Genomic DNA, 9,852 nt, shown 5'->3' with positions numbered 1-9,852 from the left:
ATTGAAGTCAGATCGTGTTTTAGAGACGGGGCAGTGATATCATAAAGCTGTTAATGTACGCATTCAAACACTTTTTCTGTTACCAGCTGTATTCACCTTGCAGGTGCAGCTATGTGGCTTTGATCCTGGATAAAGTGTTTAAGTCATGGATGTTTAAAGTTTAACTTCTTCATATGTCTAATATTATAGTTCACTTTTCATTCAGGAAGTATGACGCTGCGCTGTCAGTACGCTTCTCCATGTTTGTGATTGGTCGAATGCTCCAGATACCACCCCTTTCATGTGAACGCGCACCTAACTAGATAGGACACGGCTGGCTTGGGCGATCCACTTGATAACCAGCGTCGTAGGACAGTTTAGCGAGAGCGCGTATGTTTTGGATTAGGCCAACCGGCTAACTCAAACATATCCAGGTTAGGTTGAACCGGCTTCGTAGTACAGGCCTCTGCTCTACCGAAATCAGTCGGAAGTCGCAAAGTCTCATTTCAAAATAAACGTGGATTTGCGTAAAGAAAAATAGTTTTTCGGGGTTCAGGTGTTTTGTTTGATTTTAAAATAAACAAAGTCTTGGCTTTCAGAATATGAAACTTTTATTTCCAAAATCACACAATAAATACATGTTTGAAGCTTGTGAAGGGAAGACGACAGCTCTCCCTCGCCACTCTGCTGTTCCGCAGCACCGCCCCCCCTCCCTCCGCTGACATTATGAATGTAAGGCCTGGCAATTGTAGCTTGCTGGTAAAACATGTGTAGCCCCTTGATGCCATGCTAAAACAATCTTAATAATCTCTTCGTTGACATCATCCAGATTATTTAGCAGGAGGTCATTTTCCGCTTTCAAACCATCCAAGTGATCGAATGTCACCACATAAGACCGACCCTTCTTCAAAACTCCAAGCTCTAGATTAAGATGGAGGCGTGTGGCGTAGTGGATTAGTGCCTAGGTGTTGGGATCAGGGGGTCACAGGTTCAAACCCCACTGCAGTCTGCATGTCGTTGTGTCCCTGAGACTCTTCACCCCAAATTGCTCCTGTGGGGATTGTCCACAGTATTGAGTATGTAAGTCCCTTTGGATAAAAGCGTCTAACAAGTAACATGTAATAATAAAAAAAAAGATCCATTTTGTTGAATTAAAATAAAGTTATTATGTTAATAATGTTTTATTTATTTTTTAAATCGTACATTTGGGAAAACCCGCTATGCCACGGACAAGGTAATGAACTTTAACCCGTGGTATTTATCTAGTGGCAATTGTAGCTTGCTGCAAGAATATCTAAGCCCCCTGATGTCATGCTAAGACATTTTACTAATGTTTGTTTTTTTTAAATCGTACATTTTGGGAAAAACCCGGCGCTCCCGGAGAAAACCCGCTATGCCACGGACAAGGTAATGAACTTTAACCCGTGGTATTTATCTCGTGGCAATTGTAGCTTGCTGGAAGAATATCTAAGCCCCCTGATGTCATGCTAAGACATTTTACTAATGTTTGTTTTTTTTAAATCGTACATTTTGGGAAAAACCCGGCGCTCCCGGAGAAAACCCGCTATGCCACGGATAAGTTAGTGGCTTTTATCTCCTGGCCTGCTGAGCTCGATTCTCCTGAACCGTTTTCTTGAGTTCAAGGAAGTCATTGTGAACGGTGACGTTGTTCACATTCAAGCTGTTCATTCGGTCCTGATTGCCGTTAGGATTCTGAACCGCTGTGTTTCTTTCCCTCAGCGGCTCATCACACATAGACTGCAGGTCGTTCATCTTTTCCTGCAGGGTTTTGTTCTGAGAACGACCCTTCCTCAAAACACCAATCTCTAGGTTAAGTTCCACGAGATCCTTCCCCATGGCGGCACTATCGCACCCCAAGGTCTCGTTGGATGCCTTCAAAGCCTGGTAGTTGATCATGAGATGCTTTTCCTTGTGAACCTCATTGCTCAAACCCTGGATCTTGTTCATCAAAGCCTCGTTCTTCCTCTTAACGTCCTCTCTCTCAGATTTCGCCTCCTTGTAAGAGTCCTCGAGCTCCATGAAACGCAGATGCCTTTTCTTGAGCTGCAAAGCTTCTTCTCGCAGGGAGACATGTGCGAGGCTCATGGCGGCTTTTTCTGTCACCATTGCGTTGTAACTTTCCCTAATGGTGTCCTCGTTCTCAAGTTCTTGGCACAACTCGACTTTCTTTTGTTGCAACAATTGGATTTGCTGGAAAATCAACTCTTTTTCTTCCTTCGCAATTTGGTATGACACCTGAAGATCCTCGAAACCCAGAAGCCTCTTTGAAAGCTCAAAGATCTCTTCTTGCAAGTCTTCGGTTTGGCTCCTTTCCTCATATTTCGAAAGGTTCATTTCGTCCATCTCAAACTGCACCGTGCTTTCATTTTCAAGCTCCCTGCGGAGATCGTCCACTTCCTGCTGCAGAGCCTGGTTCTTCTGTAAAACCGTCTCTATCTCTGCCTTAGACACTTGGAAACGTTCCTGAAGTTCCTCTTTCCTTTGCTTGAGACACTCAAGTTCTTCCTCAAGGCCACCATTTACTCTGATGGTTTCCTCTGCGTCACTTCTCAATGCATCGAGCGTTTCCTCTGCAGCAGAATAGCATTGGATCGATGAACGCACCTCTTTAATCTGTGCTTCGAGCTCTCTCCGTCTACGTAGTGCAGCTTCATGCTCGGCTTTGATAGCATCGATGCTATCCAGCTTATCTATCTGGTCAAACATCTGTCCCTCGAGGATCTGTCGTTCTTGCTCCAATTCCTTGTTTGTCTGGATTAGTCCCTGGAACATCGCCTCTACGGTAACGTTATTTTCGATCTTCTCACTAAGAACCCTCACTACTTTTTCGAGGTAGGCACACTTGCGCCTCGCGACATCTCCCTCGGCCTTCAGAGCGTCAAACTGCTCCCCCAGCGCTGGAAAGCTGCCGAACTGTTTTTCTATGGATTGTATTTCCACATTTATGGTCTTGAGATGTTCTTGAACTGCCCCAAGACTCCTCCTAACTCCAGCGTAGTCACCTCCCAATTCCACTTGTTCCTTATTGCAGGACATGTTTTTTTAAGATGACAATGATACACACACAGTAGCAACTGGTAATACCTAACTGTTTCTTCACGGGGAAAAAACAGAATTTTGTGGTGTGTTGTCAGCGTCGAACTGGTTTGTGCTAAACCAAGATATGCTGTGCTTTAAAGCTCAAACGGGTCCACTCGCAGGTTCTCATTTGGAACTATCACATCAAAGCACATTACAGCGTCATCGTGACATCACTTGGAATGTCTGCACAATGCTCACATGTAGAGATGTGGCCATGGCAACAGTGAAGATGCATTCTGGGTAACTTTGCCCAGGCATTCCATTTTTGACAAAACAACAACAAGATGGCTGACTCCTACTCTCTATTCTACTCAATATTAAGGGAGTTCTTTGTGGAGGATTATGTAGTGAAAATGAACACACCGATGTTCTGAAACTAATATATAAAAAGGGACTTGTGTTGGGATGTCCTGTTAACAATAAGCCATTATTATTACTCACAAATTGTCATCAAAAGCAGAGAAAATACTCCAATTGAAAATACTTCCTAATAATACTCTTTATTAAAAAAAAAAGTTGAGTGTAGGCATGAAATATCAATGTTTTTGGTACAAAATTAGCTTGAGCACCATTTTTTTATTCGCCATTTATTGACTGATATGACGGCACAGGGTACCCTGATCAGAGCGTCCTGAATATTTGTATTTTAATTCAGTTAACTTTTATGTGTTTGTAGCCAGATCTGGGCAGTAAGTACACAGCCTGGTCTTCAGTGAGCACTCTGATCCAGAAGAACCTGGTGATGAAGACCCACAACCCTGCAAGGTACAGAGGAAACACACACACACACACACACACACGATTGATTGACACACGCATTATTTCTGTACGATTTCAGATTCAGAGTGTTTTGAAGTGGAAACGGGGGCTTCTCTTTCGTTTAAATGGAGTTCACTCTTCCTCAACAATGGAATTATGATCAGTAGAAATGGCCATGACATGGGATCTTTTAAAGGTTGATCCTTTTCCGCTACAGCTCTGCTTAAACATGCAGTAGACGACAACTTCAAGCATTTCCAAAAACCTTTACGGCCCCCACTACACGGCGGTGTGCGTTGACGCTTGGCAGTGGGCGTGTCTTGAGCTTGGGGACTTTACGCGACCAACAACCAATCACATGAATCTCTGATCATTAATAGTAACAATCAACTGATTCTTATGTATTACACTTTCAAAAAGAATTGATGCTGCAGCCCACTGACATGGTTTGAAATCAATAAATCATAAATTCATGGTATGAATCCAATGTGTGACCCCCCACAGCACTTAATTGTCTGGAATTGCTGCATTTTTTTCTTCTCCCACATTGAAGTGTCTTGCTCCCTCTGCATCTCACTTGCAGCCTACACACACACACACACACACACACACAAGTTGATTGTTTACCTTAAACAGTTACTGTTATGCAGCTAAATCTAAACTTACCTTTACAACACGCAATGGATGCAGTCAGTTACCTTTTTCTTGGAAATAGGTCTCTCCTCTTCGTCCAGATGAGCCCTCTTCTTAGCAGGACCCTTCTCCTCCTCCTCTTCATCACTGTCGACGTATCGCCAATTGGGCTTGGTAACCCGTTTAGTAGTGTCAGCCTCGTCATTGGTCTCCATCTCACAGAGTATTCTTGTCGGACTCTTCTCCCATTCTGGTGCAGATACATCAACATTACCGTGACACAGTAGCAAACACTGTACTGTTATTTTCTGTTATGGTTGCTCGCGCCGAAAAGCGTAGCTGGCTCAACATATAGTCTACAGCAGGGGTCTTGAACAGGGGGTCCGGGACCCCTAGGGGGTCCCCAGAGTTACTACAGATCTGCTATTTTTGGCAGAGGTTTGGTGTAGAGGGGGGGGGAAAGACTAAATATTGATGGCTCAAGTGGTTAAATATCTGAAAATACACATTAATGGAACATACACTGATGATAGTGCTGTCAAAGTCTATGAAGCTGTCTAAGAAATCTATGAAAATGTTTAATTTACAACACAATTGTATACAATATGTAGTGGGTGTCCCTGCTTCTTCTCTCTCTCAGCCAAGGGGTCCTCCTTGGTCTGAAAACGTTGCCTGGTTTACAGGCTTTTGTATGGAGCTATTTCAGGGTCATAAGTTTTGATCATTCAAAAAAATAAAATGTATTTGAAAGTTCAAGTTTTTATCCTGAACTTTTCATTTCATTTCAAACCTTTATTTAACCAGATTGGTCCCTTGAGATCATAGATCTCTTTTTCAAGGGAGACCTGCAGCATATAGGTTCCACATGAAACATAAAACAATAAAGGACATTATACATTATATTTACAGGATACATAGTTATAGACATTTACAAGTGCCCATTGTATCAGCAAGCATTTCATTTACCCTAGCTTTAAAAACATGCAGAGGAATGAGATTGCTCAGTTTCAATTCTTGCTGAAGATTGTTCCAAGCAAGTGGAGCTGCGCACATAAAAGCTGTCTTACCGAAGACAGTCCTTGCTCTTGGCACATCTAACAAGACTACATCATGTGACCTCAGACAATAGCTGCTTGCAACTCTCTGTGTTATCAGAGAGCAGATATAATACGGGAGTTTACCCAACAAAGCTTTATAGATAAACGTGTACCAGTGACTGAGCCTCCGTACAGAGAGTGATGGTAAACCTGCCTTGGTATACAGTGTACAGTGATGTGTAAGCGCTTTACAATTTGTGACAAATCTCAGAGCGCTGTGATACGCAGCATCCAATTTGCTCATGTAATTGGCAGGTGCATTCATATACAACAAATCCCCATAGTCCAGCACAGGTAAAAAGGTCACAGTGACTAGCCTTTTCCTGGCCTCAAGCGAGAAACAGGACTTGTTTCTGAAAAAGAACCCTAGCCTAACCCTCAGCTTTTTAAGCAGGTTATTGACATGAAGTTTAAAAGAGAGACAATCATCTTTGAAAAATACAATGATGTATTCAAAATAAAAATAAGTATTTGAAATAATTTTCAGGTTGAATATTATTTTGATTCAGTTCAGCAATTCTTTTGAATAAAATATTTATTTTCAGATTTCACTTTTATACATATTTTGATATTTGAATCCTTATTTTTTTCCGTTGCAGATTTTTCGTTTTCAGATTCAAAACAATTATTTTTTCAGTTTCAAATCTTGTTTTTTCAGGTTTCACATTGCTTTTCACCTTCAGATCGTTTTTCACCTGCAGATCGTTTTTCGCCTTCAGATATTTTTTTTTTGCTTTCAGACTTTTGACTCTGATGTTGCTTGATGGGGCGGGGCTTAGCTGTAGTGTGGACGGGCCGTGACGGGCCGTCGACAGCGTCGACAGCTTCAATCTGCCCATTCACTTTGAATGGGGTGACGTCACATTACCTCGTTTTTCGCCGAACTTAATTGTGGGTAGCAGAGCGGTCCGTCTCCGGCGTCTCCGGCGTCAGAAGTTGAACATTGTTCAACTTCTGACGCCGGAGACGCCAGCGCCAGTCAATCAAATCCCGTTTCGGAAAATCTGACAGCTCAAGCCGTAGCCAATCAAACCGCGTCTAAGCTGGGAGAGATATCCCGCCGTTCATTTCTATATTTCAAAAAAAGATGGAGGAGAAACTAACTATCGCCGTAGCAAATCACCCGGTTTTGTATGACCAGACCCTCTTCACCTACCGGGATACAAACCGGAGGAACCAGGCATGGAGGGAGGTGGCAGAGACAGTGGGTGAAACGGTTTTTGCCTGTTTGGGGAGTTTATATATATATTGCTCGCATAAAATCCCCGGGGGTTTTTGCTTTGTATGTCGGGGGCGGGAGATTCATGTGATTGGTTGTTGGTCCCGTTGCTTGAATAAAATCCCCAAGCTTCAGACACGCCCAGCTCCAAGCTTTTTTTGAAGCTGTAGTGTGGACGGGCGCGAGAAATATAACTCGATACACAATACTCCCGTGATTGGTGGTAAACTGATACCAGCGTCAAAGTTCCGTTAAGCGAGCTGTTGAGCATCGTAGTTGGCAACAATCAAGGTATAAGAGCAATAAACTGTGCTAGAATGTGAAATGACGTATCTGCAATCAAGCATTGTCCTTCCCCATTTCCACGTAGCTCCATGAACGCAGCATAGTATTGGCTTGGTTTTTGCGATCAGAATCAGAATACCTTTAGACCCCGCACAAAACAACACAGACTATAACACCTCTTGTTGATAAATAACAACTATGTGCAATATTTGCACTATGTGCAATATATATATGCCGTTAAAAACTGTGCAATATATACCTGGCTGCTAAATCCGCAGAACTGTTACAGGGTGTGTATTATGTAAAATGTTTAACTTTAATACTTTTTTTATGCATGCTTTAGGTAACATTAAGCTGTCTTTGGCTCTTCTCTGCTGTAACAATGTAAATGTTTCCCCTGTGGGACGTCTAGGGGCTGTGCTGGTTGTATTCTTTCACATACACATACGGGTATTGGGCCGAGTGCGACACCGTACTTCCGGTATCCACCATTTCACGCGAGGTGCAAGCAGAATATCATAGTCTATTGCCTTAATCAATATCTAGTCAACTCTAAAATACCACATAAATGCAATGGCATGATAATATTATTGTGACAAGTGATTCACCTGGTTTCCAGAAATTAGACGTACTGTATGAATGAATTTTTCATTTAAACTATGAAATGTGAAACGGTTTGAGGGTGTGGTTCTGCAAGCCTCATCTGCATATTCACCTGTCGCGGCGCGCCCAGAGCCGTTTTAGTGGGCGCGTCACCGGGATGCGAGAGCTTGGTTCTCACGGGAGGAGAGAGTGTGTGTGGCGAATGCTGGTATTCAGCAGGTTATTGAAGTGTTCCTTAGCATCTATATGCTATATGTGGTTACATTCCAAATGAAAATAACCGAAGGTGTGGATATTGCATCGCCCGACCAAGAAGCACGTCTCCGTGGAGAGGACGTGCTCAGATAGAGACAGATATCCTCTACAACGCAGGGTTTCCTTTTGTTGTCGATTACAGCCTGAATAGGCCTACAAACATTTCTGTTTTTGCTGCCGACGGGCGCAGGAGCAGCAGTTTTTTCCAATGAACAATAGTGGCCTGGATTAGGCAGTAAAGACACTTTTGGGTTTCACAGATCGGACTTTTTGTTTAATTTTGTTTGTGTTGTTTGGCTGGAAAACTGTCAATATAATGGAATAACGCATAAAACCTATCTCTGTTTATTTTGTGGAAAGAGTAGATTCGGCGTTTATCAGTTCTGTTTTGCCTTATATATATTATTTCATTCAAGAACCCCTTGTGTGTTTATTTAACACAACTATTTTAGATGGTTGATCGTTACATCACCATGCCATAAAAAGCCCACATAGTACATCAAGTATATAGCAGCTGATAGTACACTGCTGATGAAGAAAAGAGGTCAAACTAACTTTGGGACTTTTAATGCTCACTTCAACATTCACTTTGACCCTGACTAACACAATACTTGACTTCACTTGTGAAACAATTATTATCTGCAGTCCAACTGTCAAATTGTTTCAGAGCAAAATTATCAATCGATTTTTTTTTTCTCCAGAGGTCACAGTATTTTTCAGCACGGTATTTTTTAATATCAACTTCATTTGACTGAAAGCAAATTGCCCCTTCCGTTTAAAGCAATCATTTCCAAATTGATGTGCAGTATTTCTGAAGCCTAGCAAGATAAATGACAATCAAGCGCTCAGCCTGAAGCGTTTTATTGTCACAATTATTTGTAAGCCAATTTTCAGGTAAAGAATGGCGGGTAGAAAAGGGGAACGAGTGCACGAGGATACAGAATGCGATGCAACAGTGATCATTAGTCAGACTTGGGTTTAAAATGCCTCTTAGCACCTTGGGACCCCTTAAGTACATTAAGAGTTCCCGTAAGTGTTCCATAATGTGTTTACCGTAATTAGCTCTATCGATCAGGCTTTAAACTTCTTAAAACTGATTTAAATGTGGACATTTATCATGGAGTTCTATGGAGATTGCTCCCTTGTGTAGCTAGCCTCAAGTGGCCTTTAAAGGAACTGCAGTGTTTATGCACTTCCAGCATGGACGCTATTGTTTTACCCCAGAATTTGGTGTTTGATACATTCTTAAGAAATATTATAGAAAGAAAGCCAGGCTAACTGTTTCTCCATTCTTCCAGACTGTATGCTAAGCTAGGCTAACCTCATCTTGGCTGAAGCTATGTACTTCAAAGATATTGAGATTGGTATTGATCATCTCATCTGACTGTTGTCAAGACACCAGATAAGGATATTTCCCAAAATGTTAAACTTTTTCTCAGCAACTTACCCAAATATGTATTCGACCTCATACCAACAATCATGTGACGCACGTTCGGGTTGACTCATCGTGACTACAAAGCCATGTTTCCCCCCTTTCTGCTGACATTGGCAAACAATGGATTTCAGATGGGAGAGAGAAAGAGACTGTGAAGGATGAGAGGGAGTGTCAGTCTGCCAAGATCAATAGGTGAATCAAACCACTGCTTATGTTTCACAATTCAATATCTCCCCTTTATGTATTCACCTTCTTCTTTCTCCATCAAGTCTTTCTTCATCTGACGCTGCCAGAAAGGCGCAATATGCTGACAAACAGTCGTCTCGGCAATTCCAGCATCTTTGTTTGCACTCGATCCAAGAAAAAAGAAAATGCAACCTCTAGCAGCCCTTCACTCCCTCTTAAACACTTTGCCTCTCCCACACTCTCGCAAAGTTTGGCTCCATGGGCGAGCCTTTAGTGCTGCTGACCCTGAGCTGAAAGAC

At 42.3% G+C, this 9,852-nt stretch overlaps 1 protein-coding gene across 1 annotated transcript; it reads right to left on the bottom strand.

Moving 5' to 3' along the window:
* Positions 1 to 567: 567 nt before the first annotated feature.
* Positions 568 to 3,209, bottom strand: LOC117464052 (uncharacterized). The gene has a single exon (XM_034106578.2). It carries the CDS (start codon positions 3,034 to 3,036, stop codon positions 1,570 to 1,572), a length of 1,467 nt encoding a protein of 488 aa, XP_033962469.1. The 5' UTR covers positions 3,037 to 3,209; the 3' UTR covers positions 568 to 1,569.
* Positions 3,210 to 9,852: the final 6,643 nt, after the last annotated feature.

This window comes from Pseudochaenichthys georgianus, chromosome 18 (assembly GCF_902827115.2).
Source record: "Pseudochaenichthys georgianus chromosome 18, fPseGeo1.2, whole genome shotgun sequence".
In the NCBI taxonomy this organism is placed as follows: domain Eukaryota; kingdom Metazoa; phylum Chordata; class Actinopteri; order Perciformes; family Channichthyidae; genus Pseudochaenichthys; species Pseudochaenichthys georgianus.
This window is presented reverse-complemented; position numbering and strand designations above follow the sequence as displayed.